The sequence below is a fragment of the Buteo buteo genome, chromosome Z (genome assembly GCF_964188355.1).
Source record: "Buteo buteo chromosome Z, bButBut1.hap1.1, whole genome shotgun sequence".
NCBI classification, from domain to species: Eukaryota; Metazoa; Chordata; class Aves; order Accipitriformes; family Accipitridae; genus Buteo; species Buteo buteo.
This window is the reverse complement of record NC_134204.1, coordinates 56,964,372-56,985,573: the sequence shown is the minus strand read 5'-3', so window position 1 is coordinate 56,985,573 and position 21,202 is coordinate 56,964,372. Positions and strand designations below refer to the sequence as shown.

General features: G+C 45.5%; 1 protein-coding gene across 1 annotated transcript in view; it reads left to right on the top strand.

Moving 5' to 3' along the window:
* Positions 1 to 21,202, top strand: part of LOC142027443 (neuronal acetylcholine receptor subunit alpha-7-like) — a 70,508-nt gene that overhangs the window by 16,562 nt on the left and 32,744 nt on the right. The window contains exon 2 of the mRNA XM_075021654.1: positions 1,867 to 2,006. Within this exon, the coding sequence (XP_074877755.1) occupies positions 1,867 to 2,006 (140 nt within the window). The remainder of the gene's footprint in view (positions 1 to 1,866; positions 2,007 to 21,202) is intronic.

Below are 21,202 nucleotides of genomic sequence, written 5' to 3'. Positions count from 1 at the left end.
TGATTTTCACTGGTTTCCTTTCCACAGAAGGATCTTACAAGGAAATTGGGATCTGCTGAGGCACTGGAAAGCAAGCACTAAGGCCATAACAGAGGACTTCTTAAATCATTGCCTTGCAGGGAAGATTACTTAAGCTGGTGAAGGAGAGATACTGTGGCCAGAGCTTGTCTTTGCTGATGGCGAAAACATAGCATCCAATATTGACATGTCAGCAAGGGCTATTGAACCAGTGCTTACAGCATTCTCAACCATGAGCATGTAGTGTATTAGGCAAGAGCAGAGAGGGCCCATGAAGATGATGTGTTGGTGTAACTTACCAAAATAAACAAACGTACTCTTCTTTCTTGTTCACCAGGCACTGTCATACCAGAAAGCCACAAAGCTCCCTTTAGTATCAGGAAAACTGAAGAGAACACAAATTAAACAGACTTATAAACTGTTCATAAACTAAATTTATTATTAGCTTTAAAAGGCATGGCTGCTGTGTTGGACAGCAGCTTGTTCCAGGCTTGCAAGGTTTGCTGAGCACAGTAAGAGTCTGGGGAAGGCAGAACTTGTTGTTATGGTTTGTTTGCATTGTCAAAAAGATATTAATCATAACCACTGTGAAAGGAGTCCTGGTGTCAATGTGCAGAGCTGTACTCAAGAGTTAAAAAAAGTCACACACAGTGACTGGGAGCTGCAGTGCATAAAAAATGCTTCAGTCCAAAGTAATAATAATTTACAGTGCAGATACCCTGCCAGGAACTGGATTTCTACAGTTCAGGGAATACGCACTCATGCTGACAGGACTGGTTTGGCCTCAGGGAACCTGCAGCCCTTGACCCTCACACTGTTAGATGTAGCTTTTAGGTAGAGCTCAGGCTGCCACTGCCCAGAGCACCAACGCCTACACTGTTTTGGGGGACCCAAGCACCTGGACAGTGTCCCAGCAAAGTACTCACCTTCCTGTGGGAAGAAACCCAAGCCATCACTGCTACCCTGCCCCATGCATGGTTGTTATGGCAAGGAAACCTGGTCACACAGGTTAGATGGATGCTCTCCATACCCACCCCAAAGCTGGGGAACAGGGGCATCTTGCAATTTAAGCATAGACTGAAATTCTGCTAGCCTTTAACATGCTCATATGTTTGCATGACAGCTTCTGTGTTGAGGCTGTTTCCAGTAACAGTTAAGCATGTAACACCAGAAATTCAATATCATTATACATACCTGTCAAATACTCTAGTCTTCATACCACCACCTCATTAGGTGTTAACAAAGTGTGCAATCCTTTCCATCAGAAGGAAAAAAGGCAAGGGAAGTAACCCTAAGCCCAGAAAGACTGCCACACAAAATTGAAGAGGGTATGAAGGCTTGTTACTGTTTCCTGAGCACAGAAAAGGGGCTGATACATCAGGTCCAAAAAGTAATACCTGTTACTCATACTGGGTAAACACACTATATGTCCAAATAATATCAGCACTGGCTTACAGCAGCCAGTCTCTAGGAAATAAGAGCAAGGAAATAAAAGTGCTCTGACTGCCTTCCAGGAAGCTGTCTGGTGGGTTTGGAGCCACATCTCCACTTACCATTAGCAGGAGGGGCACCAATGAAGGGGGACATTTACTCAGAGCCGCAAAGGCTGTTCGGTAGATTCTGAGTGCTAATAATGAGTTAGAGTGTTAGTGGTTAATTTTTTTTAAGAGCTCATCAGTCATGTATGCAGAAAAGCTGTGTCTGTCACACCCATGTGCAGAATTTTGAAAACTTTGGGGGGAATTGCTTTCAAATTACAAACCTATTAAGTGGGGTTTTTCAGCAAAACAGACAATGGGGACAGTGTGACCAGCCCAAATGACAGATGCCTTCTTTCTTTTTCACTAGTCTCTCAGCAGGGCGAAAGCCAGAGACGCTTGTACAGAGAACTGCTGAGAAACTACAATCGTCTTGAACGACCAGTAGTGAATGACTCCCAACCCCTTGTAGTCGAGCTCCAGCTTTCTTTGCTGCAGATAATTGATGTGGTAAGTTACTTGCTGTTCTGTTCTCTACCCATTTGGCATAACAAATCTGATCTCTTGTGTAGGGACCATATTATTCCTCTTAAGCAGGCTATCAGAGGTGAAAGCAGACTGTCTTTGGCTAAGCATCCTCCCTAAGTGCTGGAGTACATGCTTTGACACTTTGGAGGAATATCCCCCTAAAAGCACAGCCATCTCTGATACAACATGAGTGGCAAGGAGATTAATTATGTAGTTTTTTCCATCTGTTTTAAACAGAAAAAAGAATGCAGTAAATTAGAAGCCATGTGTTACTACAAATTATTAATAATACACTCTTCTCAGAGCTATGCAGGATATGCAGCATTCAAAGCTAGCATCACTGCACTCACTTACACTTTTTCATTAGACATTATAATGGCATTGGCCTCTTCTCCCATTATGTCTTTACCATGCACTGCAGTTGAAGGAGCCGGCCCTGAGATGAGGTTAGAAATAAGTAAAAGCAAAACCTGGAGGCACAGCCCTCTAATTGTCTTGACTGCAACATGCTTTTTCAGAATTGGAGATTTGACCCATGGAAAATTTTAACATAATAATCCAATTCCCTTTTTTCATCATGAAGAGGATTCTCTATGATAAACCATGAAATATAGAGAGAATTTCTTTCATCTACATGGAAAAAACAAGCCAGAAGAACAAATTTGACCACCTTCACCCTGTCAATACAGCAAACTGCTGAACACAGTAGTGCTCCTTTCCTCATCCTACCGTTTCCATAGTCAGTATTATGGGCTGCTTGCCAATAAACCATCACTGTCATGGAGGGAACAAGGAACAGGGAGAGAGATGTGCAAAATTTTGTGCAATTGCAAACCAATTTGACAGAGGCCTCAAATATTGAAACTTTTTAAAGCTCTCACAATCTTTCTGAAAATGCATAGTGCACCCAGTGTTCTCCCTGGAGGGGTAAGCAGGAGTCTGAAAGTATAGCCCCCAGCATCATGCTGTACAGGTGGCAGGTCCAGCCAGTTGCAGTGCTCCTGGAGGCAGGCAACAGCCAGTCAGGCAGGGTAAGCAGCTTTCTGTTTTGAAAAGTTAGCAACTGCATTGAGCTGGAAGAGAGAGGACATCAGTGCTCTCAACTAAAGTCACTCATTCATGGCAGGAGTTCACAGTCCTCCTCATGAATGAAAGAGCAGAGAAATCCTCCAGCTAATTTCAAGTAAATTTCAGCAAGCAATTCCAGGTTTAGCAGAGGCATCTTGGCTCCAAAGATCTTGCTCCAGCCCTTCTTTTTGTGATGGCATTTACTTGTAGTAGTTTGAAGGTTAGGGGTGGTAAAGGGGACTTTTTAGCCTTAGGACTGTGACTGTACATTTTCAGAGTCAGTTAGTCAGGAGGAGAAACCCATCCTTTCAGGAAATCAACATTTCTTTAAGCACTTTATCTACATTATATCAATGTCCATTACAACAAATTTAATTCCAGTCTTCCCTTTTGATTGTCCACAATAGGAAAGAGATAATCTAAATGGTCATACATACCAGAAACAAAGTTTTGCTTCCCTCCATCTCTACACACACTACAGATGCTAGAAGTTAATCAGCTCCAGAATATTAATGACTTGTCCCAGGCTCATGATCTTGCAAACTGCACTCATGGTGATTTTAAAAACCATCCAGAGTCACCTGAAGTGTTTATCTTGCATGATGCAAAAAGGTGCCTGTCTCCTCTTGGGAGGGACAGAAAATCTCTTGGCAGTCAAGTCCCTGTAATAGAAAGGTCACTGCGGCATCAACCAGTGGCTAAACCAACTGGCCTGAAAATCCACTAAACACTGCTCCCATGGGTCCCTAAATCAGGAAGCAATGCAGGAATATGCCAGCAACAAGCAGGTTGTGAGCATGGACACAGGCCCTCAGCCTCCATACCTGGCTGGACAGACTGCAGTTTCTGGATGCTCCAGCTGCTGAAGAAAATGTCTGCTTAAAAGGAGGGTCATGATAGCCACAGTGATGTAAAGAGTAGCAGGCAAGGTGCAAAGGAGAGGTAACCTCTATTAGCTGACACACCATAAGGCAAATCAAGCAAATGTGTCTCTCTTCACTCAGATGGGAGGCCAGGTGTGAGCAGACTGTGCCTCCTCAGCTGCCCCACCTGGCACAAGACAAAGCAACTGGAGCACAGTTGCTTCTTGCTCAGGGAAAGGGCTAGACAGCATCACAGTCTTGGCAATGGTGTACACACTAACAAAGCACAAAGCTGCTCTTTCTGAGGACTTGCGTGTCCAGCATGCTCCATTACCGTAACAGAGCAGGGTGCTAGGCAAGGTTCCAGGCTGAGGGGACTTCATGTACCATGCTCCCTGGGGAGGCAACAAGGACTCCGTGCTCAGGGGAGTATGGTGTGCCAAGGCATACAACAGTACTGCTGGACTCACTGGGATGCTTTGCAAGTAGTCACAGCAATGGGTGTGAGACAGTGGACACTGGACTGGTTCCTCTGCAGGAGGAAATTATGTAAAGAGGATTAAAATAAGTGTCCTGTTTTATTGTTGCATGGAAAGAAGAAGGGGTCTGCCACTAAGACTCACAGCAACTCAATCCTTACCCTTGCCAAGAACTGGCATTACATCTAATGCACTTCTACATGGGACAGGCTCCATGACATGCCTCCATAAGTCTATTTCCTACACATACTGTATTATAATGTAATAAAATCTAAATTCATCATCTGCAGCCAGCCTACTGAGAACAGGTCTCTTCTGTCAGGTGGCTGGAGATAGGACGAGAGGAAATGGCCTCAAGTTGTGGCAAGGGAGGTTTAGGTTAGATATCAGGAAAAATTTCTTTACTGAGAGGGTTGTCAGACATTGAAATAGGCTGCCCAGGGAAGTGGTTGAGTCACCATCCCTGGAGGTATTCAAAAAGCGAGTAGACAGGGTACTCCAGAGGATGGTTTAGTGGGTATAGTTGATGGTTGGACTTAATGATCTTGAAGGTCTTTTCCAACCTAAATGATTCTGTGATTCTATGATTCTATGATTCTGACAGCATTGATAACAATCTAGATTCACTTTGCTACATAGAGAGGAAAGACAGCTCTGAGGTCCCTGTAGTTTGCCAAATAATAGTGACAAGTGACTTTACTTAAAATCTCACCTCCTTTTCTCACATCCATTCAAAGAAAATTTCAAAGCATGACTACCTTGGATAAGGCTTTCTGCTCCTACCAGCACGTCTTTGCCTGCACAGGATCTGTGTGGGTTTTAGTGCTTAAAGCCAGCCATCACAGTCAAAGCCATGAAAAACATGTTCTCTGTTTGTCACAGTTGTGGCAGACAAATGCAAGTGAAGGATTCCTTGTCATTAGGGTTAGGACTTTTTCCAAAATTATGTTAATTGACAACTACAGCCAAGACAGGCCTCTTACAGCCAGGAAACAAATGAGCAGAAAGACAAACAGTTTATACCCCCTTTAGCAGTAGGACTCAGTTCAGTTTGCCTTGTCCTCTATGTCTAAAGACAACTTCATGCTGAGCTCTCTCACGTGTATGCTGTTTTTGAGCGTCAATTTTGCTTGGAGCCTGCCCTCCACCCTTCCCTGGCAGAAGCCAGGCACTCGTGCATCATCAGGGCATTTGGCTGGTGATCTTTCCCTCAGAGCACTGTCAGGCCCTGCAAGCCCTGCCAGCCCAAGCAAGTGTAGACCACATCCAAGAGTACTTGGAACAAGAATTCTCTTCTTATTTTGTCTAAGAGCCCAGCCAGTTGATCAGTCTAGACCAATTAAGAAATGAGGCAAGACATATTTCACAGCAAAGGAAATGGAAATATTTTTCCCTTGGCTTAATGTGATAGGAGCCTGCTAGGTAGAAACAATATGTCATCATGAATGATGATTTTCATTGCTCCTATTGGCATTTGCAGGGGACGTTATTTGAAGGGGTCTACATCCTTCTTGTGGAAGCACTGGTGAGATATTTAAAAAAAATACAGTATTTTCCAGCTTTCTTTCTGCTAGTGATACTATTTACCATTGTCTATGTGTTAGTGCAGCAGTACCACTGCAACAATAGCCTCACTGCACTTGGTGTCCACAGGAAAAGCTTGTTTTATTAGCTCTCTAGCCTGCATGTTTCCTCAAACTGCAAGTTTAAATGTACAAAGAGAAAAAGAAACCAAGCAGTCAACCAGCAGAAGAGTATGAAGAAAAAAACATGGCCAGACTAGAAATTTATCATACATTTTTGTAAAACCATCTAAATAAAGATTCTAATTTAAGAAGAGTGCTACAAGGTGGCTGCACAATGTTGCAGAGATAATAAATGCCTCAAAATCCCCTTCCAAAAGTAAACACACCTCTGAAGTTTCCAGTAGCTACTGAGTTGTTGGCTTTCAGAGGCTGTACACTGCTAAGCACACTCATTAGCCTCGTGCAGGAAGGAGGGCCTAGCCACCATGCAGCTCCTGATAACGTTGTCTTCTGCAGAGTCACCCCGAAGGTCTGGCTGATCAGCTCCCTGCTTATGGCAAAGTCCTGTAGTACTTTTCTCCTCCAAGTTCACCTTCCAGCTGCCACTGACCCCCCAAACCACCCCAGGAGCTGACAGGTTGTCTGAGTATGTAATGCCACACGGTTGTTCAGGTGCTCTTGTGGAAATTTCCTCCTGTTTCAGAGGGCATAATGACTAGAAAAAAGGACTGTGAGTTCCCAGTGGGAAGCCACAAAAATAGTGAAAAAAACCCCAACCACCCATGAGTCATTTTGCACTTCCAAAAGCCAAAAAATACATCATTTTACTCTATTTTGGGCTGCAAACCTGAAACAAATGCTATATCTGGAAAATTTAGTATGTACTGTTTTGATTTGAACAGTGTGTAAAATGATTGTACATCCTAGGGACTGAAGGATCATGCCAAACCTGATCACATGCTTGCAAATAGTCTCATTTAAACTATAGATTTTGTTGCTGCAGTGTGTCAGAGCTCTTGACATGTTTGGAAAGCAGCAAGACTAAGTAACAGAAGAGTTTAGTGGGTAACAAAGAACAAAGATTCAGGTTTTCTCCTGAAAACTGGGTCTGTGCCTTGCTGTGAAGGGAAACCAGGGGAAAAGTTCTGCGCATACTTTCCCTGAGCCTTCAGATGCAGTCATTACCACTATAAGCAGCATACTAGCTTAGCACACAGCAGTTTTGATCTTCTCTACCAGTAACTTATCAAACTGTTGGGGTCGAGCTTTTGATTTTGGGTTGGTTGGGGCGGGGGCTGGGAGGAAGTGTTTGGTGAGAGAACAACTTTTAAATGCAGGCATCTCTTCACATCAGAGACGCCCTCATCAGCCTCCTCAGTTTCTGGGTGATCTGCTCCTTAATCAGCAGGGTGCTCGAACTCAGTCCACAAAAGCTGGTGTGCAACAAGGTCCTTGCTGGAGAGTTCTCCATCTGAGTGAGAATTGCCAAAGCTAGAGGCTGCCTGTCAGTAGACTCTGTGCCATAAGGTGAAGGTGAGAAGGCAGAAGGAAGGTGATGCCCAACCCTGTGGTACCTTCTGTCTGACACAGCCCTTGTAGTGTCTGTAAGGTATGAATGCCTTTAGCAGTTGATTTATTTGCTTTTAAGTGATTTTGTTTCATAAGCCACAAGATAGAGAAGGGCCTTGTTAAACTCCACCAACTTGTGAAAACAACTCTGCCTTCTCATCTGAATAGGTGCTTATTAATTCCGGCAAGCGCTAATGTAGCGCAGGCACTGTTTCCCCCTTTGCAAGGTGTGACTGGAGGCAAGAGGTGCCACAGAGCTGCAAGGCAGACAGTGCTGGCAGTGGTCCTGCCAGTGGGGCAGAGGAGGGTGGTAGCAAGGTGCGCTGGCCCCGGGTGCTGCCGCTGGGCAAGCCAGGCTATCAGCCTCCTAACCATCCTGTCCTCTAGGACAGAGGCTTTCTAGGTCTGGTTCTGCAGGTGAACTGAACAGCCAGAAAGTTGAAGGGTTAAATTTCTAGCTCTAATTCACAACTCCCTTCCTAAACTGACTTTACAGCATCCCCTCCCACCCTTCATCCCAGCACCATCACATGTCCAAATCTCTGCACTGGGTGTTACGTAGCAAACCCAGATCAACAGAGAAGTGATTTAAGAAAACAAATATAAATACGCCAGTACACATAAGCACCTGTTCACATATTGTTCCCAATATAGTATCAGTATTTACTAGATTAAACCATAATCCTGATAGTACATCCTGTACAAATCTTTTATGGATAGATAACTTCAACCATGTAAGCTTGACCACTCAAGACTGAAACACAGAGTATATGAAAGAGACAGAAGTAATAAAGAAAGGATTATGAACCAGGTATTCTGAATTTTATTTAATTACAAAGCATGGATAAGTGCTAGAGAGAGAAACTGACTCTTTCAACCCTTTTAGATTGAAGCATCTTTCTTTTTCCTCTCCTACTAATGCCTTTGCATTTATTTGTGGGCTTCCTGCATAGCCTTTGCGAGCTACATTTGCTCTGTTTCTCCTTGTATAGACCTACTCTACCAAACCACATATTTTTCCAGAAAGTTTTTTCCCCAATTTGCAAGAGCAAATTCAGTGAGATCAGAGCAGTGAGACTGATGCAAAATTGTGTAACTGAGAAGGAAAACAGACTGGACATCGTTATAAAAGCTGAAAATCAGTAATTAGTGATCATGAATAGTAGTCATTAAAATTCCAGGCAGAAAAATTACAGAAAGGTTGCTAGACCAACAGATTCATTAAAGTTAAATCCCAGACTTTCTCTCCTGGTCATAAAACTCAGTATGACCAGTTCTGAACTCTGGGAAGAAAAATTAAATAGATTGGCCTCTTCATTAGCATGGAAGTAGCTTGAAAAGTAGGAAAGCCAGGGCTAATTGAGCCATGAATTATTATTTTGGCTGCCTTCTAAGTGCCAGGCATTATCAAAATGTCAGTCTCACTAAACCAATTAAACACAACGTGTGAGGTTGCTAGCACAATAAAGTTAGGCACCATGGCTATTATGGCTTCCCATCTAATACCACTTTGTGCACACACTTGCATGAAGCATTATGATGAAGCCTTAACTACCTGAATTTTACCTACAGCTTTTTTTCATTGGCTTCTGCCTGGCTCAGGGCAAAGAGTGGAGGGAGCTCACTTAGTGAGCAGCAATTCAATAGTTTGTTTTCCCTCAGCATGGTTCCCCAAGCTGTACTTGGTGTCTGTGGCTTTAGCAAAAGAATGGCTGATTTCCTTCTGCAGTTTCCAGTGGTGGTTATCCAGTTTGGTCATTTCACAATAACTAACCAATTTTCTGGCTGCCTGGTGAAAAGGCTGTACTATGCTCTTTGAAGATGTGGGAATTTAAATCTTGAGCCCATGGATATTCCTTAATCTTGGGTAACTAATTTGAGCCATCAAGGTTTTTTAAGAGACTTTAGTACTTTCACATCAGCTCCCCAAGGTGCACAGGAGCAAAATTTATTTAAAGTAAGAGTTTTCTGATTATCACTCAGGAACTTAATAGCAGTGGCAGGGAAAGAAAGTCATCCTTTGGAGAAGTACTCTGCTGCTTGAAATGGAAAACATTTTCCACATCTCCTTCCAGGAAAGGCAGCAGGGTCCCCAGAAATCAGAGACCTCTCCTGGTGATGCCTCACTCTTGCCAGGGGACTGTCGAAGCTGTCATGGGGCAGGGGCACTGCAAATGGTCACATTTCTAAACCCACCAGTTGCAATAAAGCAGTTAAACAAAAGATGTTGGGGTGGCCTTGAACCTAGTGTTCTTAGTTTCTCAGTGTTTGGAAGGTTAGTATCTTAACACTGTGTTCTCTGAGTGTAACTCCTGAGAGACAGTGACTTCAGCTTCTCAGTGAAAACCTTCCCCCCCATTCTCCATCCCTGATCACAGGCTTTAAGAGCTCAGTTGAAGTTTGGAACAGGCCTATGTCCCCTTTGCTGCGCTGTCACAGCAGTGTGCAAATACAGGAAGAAAAATCAAAGGCAACCTTGCAGACAGCCTGAGTGTGAGTCCCTCATAGGTACTCAGGGTTGGCCTCTTTGGGACCTTTCTCAACCCTCTTCCCACTGCTTTCCCTGTGATTTCAAATGCTGAAAAAGGCAATGAATAATTAATAGCTTGGAATAACTATTTTTGTCTAGTCCTGTTTATTGAAACACCTGCCCACTATGCCCAAAACACAGGGGTGTCTATTTCAGGATGAGGTATCCACCCTGGAGAATATACAAACCACCTACATGCTATGTGTGGATGACTTGGGATTTTAATGGAGGACTGTCTGCTTTTGGATGGTGACATAACATCCTTTCTCCCAGGAACCAAGCAGGTATGTTAGCTCATCCAAGCAGTCAGAAAGTAGTGCTGTGCTGGAAAGCCATGTGAGGCCCTCTGACTCAGCTCCTGGGGTTTCCATGAGAAGCATATGTGAAACAGTGGGACAAAGCTGGTGACTTCATTCTCCCCAGGACCCCATAGTAGTGTGGGGATCGGGAGTCCCTGGAATTTGCAGGTCTTTGTTGAAGGGCTTGAGGTCAAACAGTCTCAAAACCAGTGCTGGAGTCTATAACGTGACACACTTCACAACAGTCCTGATCTTCAGGCACTGCTGAGAAGCTACATCTTGGAAAAGTAAAATTAGTTTCCTAAAGCAGGTACCCACAGCCCCAGGCTGTAGTCGAAGGTCATGTTACATGTGCAGGGCAAGAACAAATGTGCCTTTTTTCACCACAGTGGCAGTGTGAATTGGAAAATGTGGGCAAAAAGGCAGAGCTTGGCAGACTCTCAGTCACCAGTTGTGGGACTGAGTGGGAGAGCTGCCTCCTCTGACACCCTGGCTGGTAGCAGAAACTGGCATTTTCTTCCCATGTTCCTTCCTCCTGTTCTTGCCTTTGGGGAATGCACAGGTTCAGTACTTCCAGCAGCAGCTTTTGCATCCAGGCCTTTGTATTTAACATCTGTACCAAAGCAACTAGTTGGTCTCTGACATACAGGGAGTCAAGGCCTTCACAAGGAACACCTTTCACAGACTTTGTTGGCCATGCATTACGTTTCCTGAGGAACATGGCTGGCATCCCAGTGTTTGCAGGCTGTCCTCACAGAGCCCCTGTTTGAACTCTGTACGCCTCCCAGTACAGGGTTCTCTGAAACTCTTCACTCTCACCACAAGTGATTGCATCTGGCTCCAGGGGTTTGCAAGTGGAGGAGTGTGATCTGACAGTGGCCGGACCCTCCGACATGTAAAGCTCCTGCTACAAAATCAAGTGTGCATAGGGCTGCTGTAAGCAGCAGATAGGGTGCAGTGATGCTCTTCTGGGGAGGAGAACACTGTGGGTGGTTAGAGGTAGTGGGACCAGGCAGCTTCATGCTGCTACCCAGTGCAAAGACCAAAGGCAGATTGCATTGCCCACGGTGAAGGGACATGTACCTCTCCAAGACAGGAGAGCGACCAAGAAAGGCATGATCTCAAGGAGAAGCCAGTGGCAACAGATGGGAATGTGGCTCAACCTTAGGTGAAAAACACCTACGAGACATCACCTCCAATCATTCATAGGAGAAAAAGCCCAAACAACAAAATAAGAAAAGCATGAGGGTGTGGGTATTCAGCTATGAGCTCTTAACTCTTTGGGTAACTATATCCTCCTAGGACGAGAGGAAATCACCTCAAGTTGCACCAGGGGAGGTTTAGATTGGATATTAGGAAAAATTTCTTTACTGAAAGGTTTGTCAGACATTGGAACAGGCTGCCCAGGGACGTGGTGGTGTCACCATCCCTGGAGGTATTAAAAAAACATGTACACAAGGCACTTCAGGACATGGTTTCATGGGCATAGAGGTGTTGGGTTGACGGTTGGGCTCGATCATCTTAAGGGTCGTTTCCAACCTAAACAATTCTGTGATTCTATGATTCTGTGATCTATGATTGGCTTCACAACACTGGCCTGGATGCATCTCCATCCTGATGGGCAAAGAAATGCTCAGCAGGCATTGGTGGATGTTTGTTCATCCTTCGTTATTCAAGTCTATTTTTGTATCTCTCCCCAGCATTTCACCTTGACTCTGGGCCATCCCCTCTGATTCCCATCTTCCTCCTGAGGGTGCTTTGTTAAAGGTATTGAGATGAAGTACTTGAACTTCAGGTATCTCTTCAAAGTTGATCTTACCATGGCAACATTTATTCCAACTTTTTAATGAGACCCTGAAATACAAAGTCTGTCCAGCGACACTTACTCAATGTTGCCAAGGCAACCTTGGGTTTTCCTCAAACTGTCTGGTTTTGTGGGACTTCAACCATACAATGCATCTAAGCTAAGTTTTAGTTAATCAGCTGAAGGTGTGGGCAGATGGCTGTTTCAGCAATGGAAAGGACTGCCTGCTGCAGTCATAGACTGAGCGTACAAGCATTTGAAAGCCTCATCGATTCCTTTTGAAACTCTTGATCAAAATCCCATGCAGAAACCAATGCCTTTGCTAACAAAACTTTCCAAGTCTCCATGCCAATGTCTCCATGTCTCTTGAATGTATCCCTCGTATTCAGGCACAAAAACAGTGTTCAAAAAAAAAAAAAAAAGAAAGAAATTAATGAAAGTGGCTACTTATTGCCTTTGGTGACCTCTGAGATTTACCTGTTCAATTTGGGACTTTTCTGATCAGTGTCTTGCAATAAATCAATAGCTGATTCAACTCCCAGTTTTGTGGCTCTGTGGGAGGGCAAGGATTGATGATACATGTCAGTCACCTGTTAACAAGGGCTTTGCTACAGAGATGACATGTTACCATATGATGTGACTATGAAACCAGGAAGGGCTTTGGTTTTTTTGTCCATGTGCTATGACCCAGGTAATTATGTGGCTGAGGGCAGTTATATTTTATCCAGGTGTTGGCCTGGAAAGGGAGAATCTGCTGACAGGCAGTGGTGCAAAAGGCAGGCAGACATACATACATTGTAAGCTTTGGATTGAGAGCAAGGAAAAGAAAACCAAACTAAAGCATTCAGATGTCACATGTGCACTGGAACAAACCAGACTAACTCTGTCACTCTCCATGGGTCAAAGGTGGCTGTGGGAATAAGCAGATATCTAGGGCAAAGGATTAACTGGGGTCAGGCTGGAGATAGAAGGGGTAGAAATTGACCCAGATAAAGTCAGGAAGGATTTAGAGGACAACTGTTGTACTAGCTAGTGACCACAGAATTAGCTTTTCCAGCATTTTTGAATACCAGAAGCAAACCGATTTGTCTGAGCTGAACATCTGCAGCCCAGAGGAACTGCCAGAAGACTGCTGGAAAAGCATCTCTGGGGGCTAGTCATCTCCAGCCTCACCTGGGACCTTAGAATGGCTGCTTTGGTTGCTTTGTTGCAGGGAGAGCCAGGAGCTGAGACCCTGCCAAACGTGGACGGAAGGTCATCCCCAAGGCTGACAGTGCCAAGTGAGATAGAAACCTTGCATAGGAAAAGCAGTGTGATCAATTGTTCGTGTTTTCTCCTGGGAGGAAAGTCATCCTCACAACTAACCTTAAATCTCTCTGCACAAACCAATGACACACAGTGAGGGAACTGCCTCCAGCACTGCCCAACTCTTAGGCAAAGCAGTACCGGCCAGTGACCTCCTGGGACAGAGTAAGGCACACACTCTCATGGTTGTCTGTAACTATCTTTGTAACAGACAACTACAGTCCCTCCTGTGCCCAAGTATCTTAAAGATGCACACAGTCTACAGGTCATAGTGAAGACAGCAGGAGCTGTGATTCCTCTGCAGCTCTGGAAAGGCAAAGCAACCAGCCAACTCCAAAGGCCAAACTATTTCCTCACAGGATACATGGCTCAGTAAACGACCACACCTGCAAAGATGGAAGGCTCCATAAACACCTCTTCCCTTAAAAGACTCTTGCCCTAACAGACGATGAATTCAGACTCTAGATTCCCACAGCTCTCACCTCTTGGGCAGCCCCAGCAGTCACTCTTCCCCTGGACAGGCTCCTCTGGGTCCTCCTCTAGAAGGGGCTTAGCAAGAGAGCTACACCTGGACAAATGCCTGCCCAGTGTAAAGTGAGCTTTGCTGCTCCTGCAAACCAGGCGCTTCCAGCAACTCAAATCCTTGTCTGGAAAACTTTCTGTTCCACCCTGCGATAAGAAGGACCAACCCATGAGGCTGGATCTGTTGATCAGTGCTGAATATGGTAATAACGTTTTCTGTGTTTTGCTGCCCATAGAGCCAAACACCCTATGAAAGCTCAACAGCCTGAAGGCAAGGATGAGAATAGACTTTGAGTGGCCATCAAAACATCCTGAAGTGACATTTTTTTTCCCCCAAGCTGAGAGAGACGTAAGCAGCCCAAAGCCCTGGTTAGACATTGCACTCCTGCTGACTGCTGTTATCAAAAGGCAAGACGTGGAAGTCCATGCAGGGCATGGTTACACTGTAGATAAATCTGTGAGAACTCTAATAGACAAGCTTTCCTTGACTGCAAAACAAATCTGAGAAGCAGGACAAACATGGTAAGGACAGTAGCCCTGTGAAAGGAGGCAAAGCATACCCAAGGTAATAAATTTAACACTACCAGAAATACATGGCTGATGAATTGTTTGGAGTTAAAGCTGATTATCAAGGTCATTAGCATCTCACTTTGAACAAGGAGCTCATAGAGGTGTGACAGAGCAGCAGGTAAGGGCAACAGACTGTTTTGTGAAATACAGGAGTCAGCCCTAGATGTCTTCCTTTGCATTCTGTCAAGTATAAACTTACTATGCCAGGTAAAAGGGAGTTTTCTCATAAATCCAGAGCCACACATAAAAGGCTCCTGACAGGAGGCATCTCCACATGTAGGAAACCCATAGGGCACCCAGATCTACATTGCACTTTAGTGCATCTCCCTGTGGCTCTCAGCCAACAAAAAGAGGAAGGCCCCCTCCTGCCCTTCCCTATAGGTTGCAATGTAGGTGGGGAAAGACTTTGCAAGGAGGACATGTGCAGATTACAAGTATAAAGCAAATATTGATTGGCTAGCAACATAAAATATTGCTAAGATTTAATGAGCAATTCAGATGAACATCATGCTCACCATCCCTAGAAGACATCTGAGGAGTCATTGGTGGCCAGGAAGGCATCAGTCAGATGGGGAAGAGCTGGCCACTGAGGATTCCTGGTCCACAGCCTCTGTGTTGCTGGGTTGCTTTCATTTCCCAGGTCAGTTGACACAAATAACTCTGATGACCCAATCAATTACCAGCTCTGTTTTTTCTCACTTTAGGATTTTATACCTTTCCCAGTTGGTGTTTAGCCCTTTGAATCCTTCAGCATCTAAAAAACATGTCTCAACAAGCTTAGTCCTGCATGTGATTTTTTCTTTTCTTATTTTTTTGTGGACTTTCTTACAACTGCTTTAGCAATTGCAACCAAGGGGACAAAGTGAGTTGCAGATGGACAGGGTCTCTCGAGGCAGGTTGTAGATTGCACAAAGAGAGGCACATATTTGCTGCCACACTTTGGGGAGCAGCAGAGAGGTGAAAGGGAAATGTATGAACAGTATAACATGATATAAAATCCCAGCTGATTTTTGTGTGGCATCTCCCAGCAGCAGAAGCAGTTTAGGCAGGTCTCAAGGGGACTCAAGAGGAGCAGAAGGGGAGGTAGTGCAATAGACATTTTTGCGTGGAAGGCTATGACAAAGGCCTGTTTCATGCCTTAAGTTTGGTTTTCCTGGGACTGGGAGCCTGGCTGTAGAGGATAACTCTGCCCACAGTGCCAAAACAACCAGGAATCCTCCCAATCACTGATGTCTCCTTTTCTAGGTTGGGGTGTTTCTGCAGCTCCAACAACCCAAGTGAGAGAAGAGAGGACATCATGACACAGACAAGGTTCATGCTGGGGGTTCAGCAGTACCAGTGGTCCAGTATCCTGTGTGCTGGGGAATTAGTAATTAGGAGGCTTCTCCATGCAATTCTGCTTCATGAATTAGCCGGAGAGTGTGCAGTTCCTGCATGGGACAGACAAGAAGTAAACCCAGAGGCCTCACAGAAGAAAGCACACACCTAGTGATGCAGCTCAGTGTGAGATGATGCAGTTTGCTTTTGAGTAGCTCACATCTTTTCTGATGTTTCTGTGGTAGATTCTTTGCATATATACTGTGAGGGTAGCTCTGGAGGGGAGGAGGGGAGGAAAAAGAGCATGAACTTAACTGCAGGTGAGCAGACCGGTGTTTGAATAAGGCAGTTTTGGCTTTGCTACCTTGTTAGCCAATAAGTACTGCAAAAAAATAGTGTAATTTAGGATCAGAGTGAATCAAAAAGCCCAGGCTACTTCAGGACTGTGGTTTAACTTGTGGTATTGGAGACCAGGCTTTTTGGATGCCAATGAACAGTAGAAGTGGCATGGACTCATGTGGAGCAGGAGAGGTGGTAGTCAGATAGACATTTGGCATGGAGGAAAATGGCCAGCACATGCTAACTCGTCTTTTACATTGAGGACATATCCAGGGAGGGCCTGCATGCCCAGGGTACATTGTAAGGTTTAAATGCCTGCCACAGCAATCTGCAAGTGCAACATGTCCCACTCCAAACACTGCAGACAACCATATGTGCTTCCTAGGGCATGAACACACACACACACATAGCTAGGTAGCTCAGCCTTCCAGAGGAGCTAGTTATCATCAGGAGCCTGGGAAGTAACTTGATCAGGAGACAGCCTGAGCCTGGACCCATGGGTAGGCAGTGGGGATTCTCCTTAGAGATTTGCTAAGCTGTCGTGGCTTCAGCCCAGCCGGTAACAAAGGACCACGCAGCCGCTCGCTCACTCCTCCCGCCCCCCTCCGGTGGGATGGGGAGGAGACGGAGGAGAGAAAATTAAAAAACCCTGGAACCTCGAGGGTTGAGATAAAGGCAGTTTACTGGGACAACACAAAAAAAAATTACAACAATGACAACGGTACTAATGAAAGAGTATACAAAAAGAGTGATGCACAGTGCAACTGCTCACCACCCGGGACCTGACGCTCCGCCACTTCCCCCACGGAAAGAAAGTCGAGAGAGCTCCCCCCAGCCCGCTCCCCATTTATATACTGAGCATGATGTCACATGGTATGGAATAGCTCCTTGGCTAGTTCAGGTCAGCTGCCCCGGCTATGCCCCCCACCTCCCAGGCTCCTGTAAAAATTAACTCTATCCCAGCTGAACGCAGGACATTATCCACCCCTTATTCTGTACCATCTACATCATGCCCAGATCTTACATTTTCCATCAACCACTACCACTTTCCTTGTCTTATATATAAGTATATGGACACACACACACACACACACACACAAATAGTATTCCTTTAGTCTGTGGGCCATCCCTCTAATGTGTCCATCAATTTTATTTAGTCCATGACTTTGGGGCTCTGTCTGTTGTAACAGTTCTTCAGGATAAGAAAGATGGTGTGAGATGTTGGGTTCTTGTATGCTGCCTCTGGAACTTGTGGCTAGTATATTTGGTGCAACCCATGCCCTTGATCTGCAGGTCAAAGTTGTTGATCTTGAGGAAATTGCTGGGTGCCAGTTCAAGTTCTATCACTGTTGTACTTGGCTCAGTTTCAAAGTCCATCCTGCAGTCATTTGGGTAATTCTTACAGTAATACCCTTGATATGGCATATAGACACTATAGATACAATGACAGGCATTGGCAGGTTATTTAGCAGTTAAATATCATACAGCCCAATTCACTGGCTATTCTCTCCCAAAATCAAATCTCCCTGAGGTACACATCAAACTTCCCCATCCTTCTGCATCACCCACCAGGTGTACCCAGGTCCCTGAGCAGAAACAACCACTTGGATGCGTTTGTCTCTGCTTGAGGGAGGACTAACCCAGACTGTCTTTCCTAACATACTCCTCATGCGCACTACAGGGACTTTATCCCCTTCTACAGTATGTGGAAGTCTTGGCTGGGCAGGGCCAGCCCGATTGGCGGATACTCTAGTATTAACTAACCAGGTGGCTTTTGTTAAATGTGTATCCCAATGTTTGAAAGTTCCACCCCCCATTTAAAATCGTTCTTCTTCCAGTTAACTTGGTAGGGAGGACTTACAATTTGACTGTAATTTGGAATATGCATTCTCCAAAAGCCCACAATACCTAAGAAAGCCTGTGTTTCCTTTTTATTAGTCGGTGAGGACATAGCTGCTATCTTGTTGATCACATCCGTAGGGATCTGATGACGCCCATCATGCCATTTTACTCCTAAGAACTGGATCTCCTGTGCAGGTCCCTTGACCTTACTTTCTTTTATGGCAAAACCAGCCTTCAAAAGGATTTGGATTATTTTCTTCCCTTTCTCAAAAACTTCTTCTGCTCTGTTGCCCCATACGATGATGTCATCAATGTATTGCAGGTGCTCTGGAGCTTCACCTTTTTCTAGTGCAGCCTGGATCAGTCCATGGCAAATAGTGGGGCTGTGTTTCCACCCCTGGGGCAGTCGATTCCAGGTGTACTGGACGCCCCTCCAAGCGAAAGCAAACTGTGGCCTGCACTCCACTGCCAAAGGAATGGAGAAAAATGCATTAGCAATGTCAATTGTGGCATACCACTTAGCTGCCTTTGATTCCAGTTCATATTGAAGCTCTAACATATCTGGCACAGCAGCGCTCAGCGGTGGTGTGACTTCATTCAGCCCACGATAATCTACTGTTAGTCTCCATTCCCCATTAGATTTCCTCACGGGCCATATGGGACTGTTAAAGGGTGAGTGAGTCTTGCTGATCACTCCTTGGCTCTCCAATTGGCAAATCAGCTTATGGATGGGGATCAGGGAGTCTTGGTTGGTGCGATATTGCCGCCAGTGCACCGTCGTGGTAACAATTGGCACCTGTTGTTCTTCAACCTTCAGCAACCCCACAACCGAGGGGTCTTGGGAGAGACCAGGCAGGGTAGCCAGCTGTTCAATCTCCTCTGTCTCCAATGCAGCTATACCAAAGGCCCAACGGTACCCTTTTGGGTCCTTGAAATACCCCCTCCTGAGATAATCTCTACTAAGGATGCATGGGGCCTCTGGGCCAGTTGCAATGGGGTGTTTATGCCACTCATTCCCGGTTAGACTCATTTCAGCTTCCAATACGGTTAGCTCTTGGGATCCCCCTGTCACACCAGAGATACAGATGGGTTCTGCCCCTTTATAACTTGATGGCATTAGGATACATTGTGCACCAGTGTCTACTAAAGCCTTATATTCCTGTGGGTCTGATGTGCCAGACCATCGAATCCACAATGTCCAGTAGACTCAGTTGTCCCTCTCCTCCACCTGGCTGGAGGCAGGGCCCCTCTAATCCTGGTTAGAATATCCGTTACTCACTTTTTGCATACGTGAATCAGAAGTCCCTTCAAGAGGATCAGAAACGAGATCAGCCCATCTACTGTGTCCAGGGGACTGCTCACGGGAAACTGGAGCAGCAGTTTCCCAAGAAGAATCCTCTTTTCTGGTGGCTTTTTCTCACAACTCCCGTACCCGTGCATCCAAAACTGAGGTAGGTTTTCCATCCCACTTCCTCATGTCCTCTCCACGGTCATGCAGATAAAACCACAGGTTAGGTCATCGTGTGTACTTTCTCTCTCCTGTCTCTTGGGCAGAGGAATGCTTACTCCTAATAACTGCGATGCGGGCCTGTACAGGTGAGGAGGAGGACATATCCACTTTGAATTGCTGGAACTCTCGGGACAATTCCTCTACAGCAGAGACACAGGCCTGTAGGGAGGAAGAGAGACTTCCTTTGTATTGCCAGAGTTGGACAGCCGATTCATCCACCGTTTGTCCATAGCCTTCTTTCCAGGACATTACTGCCAATGAGTTGGCATAGGTTGGTGGTGCACTTCGTAGAAACTTCCGCCACATCAGTTGTGTGCACTGGACTTCATCTGGATCTGTGGGTGACTGCCCATTTTCTGGAGCATTATAAATCACCTCCAGCACGGCTAATTCCCGCAGGTACTGGATACCTCTCTCCATGGTGGTCCACTTGCCTTGGTGACATGTAACTTCATCCTTGAGGGGGTATCTTTCCTTTACACCTAACAGAAGTCGCCTCCAGAGGCTAAGGACTTGTGCTTTTCTCCCAATCGCCTTGTTGATGCCCCCTTCCCTAGACAGAGATCCCAACTGCTTGGCTTCCTTACCCTCTAATTCCACACTACTAGCCCCCTTATCCCAGCATCGGAGCAGCCAGGTAACAATGTGCTCACCTGGGTGGCGGCTAAAATCTTTTCGCATGTCACGCAACTCACTCAGGGATAGAGATCGGATAATTATTTCAGGTTCTGCCTCTTCCTCCTGTTCTCGCGATGACCCTGGTTCATCTTCATCTCTCACTAAGCGAACTGATTTCTTTGTGTGTTTCTTTTTCTGTACAGGGGCGACTGATACTGGCACAGGTTGGTTCTCTGGTTTAGCTGCAGTATCTGTCACCGGGGTAGGGGTAGCCACGGTACCTGTTGTCGGGGTTTGGGTAGCCACAGTGCCTGTTGTCAGGGTTGGGGTAGCCACAGTGTCTGTTGTCGGGGTTTCGCTAGCCACGGTGCATGTTGTCCTGTTTTCCATCTTTTCCCCCTGACAGTGCTGCCTAATATCAAGCAGTGTTTGGTAGATACTGGCCAGGGCCCAGCACAGTGTAGTGAGTTGTGTGTCTCTGGGATAGCCACAGCATTTTTCTTTCAAATATTCTACCACTTCATGAGGGTTCTGTAGTTGTTCAGGAGTGAACTTCCAAGCCACTGGAGGTGAGAAGTTCTCTAGATACCTGCCCATATCCTCCCACATGCCATGCCACCCATGAATGGTGCTTTGGGGCAGATCTCTGGGTGGTACTCTTAAAGAGCCTTTTTGTAGCCCTAAACAAGACCTGAAACATATTCAGGAGGCATAGCACTAACAACACACTGGCTTGCGCATCCCAAGGATATTAAAAATTCTCAAAAGCTGTTGTAATTAGTCGGAAGGAGAGAAGGGAGGCGAATGGATGAGGGGAAGTATCCCCCCCCCAACTTCCCCATGGATTGGGTGTAATTACCAATAAAATCTGACAGAAGGTGCCCAAAGTATGGAAATGATATCACTGCCTCATACAGACACCAGCTTAACCTCATGACCAGTGATGTAATCATTTCACAAGTCGACATTGCCCGGTACAGCAAAATAATACTCCCAATCACTGTCCCAGAGATGAGA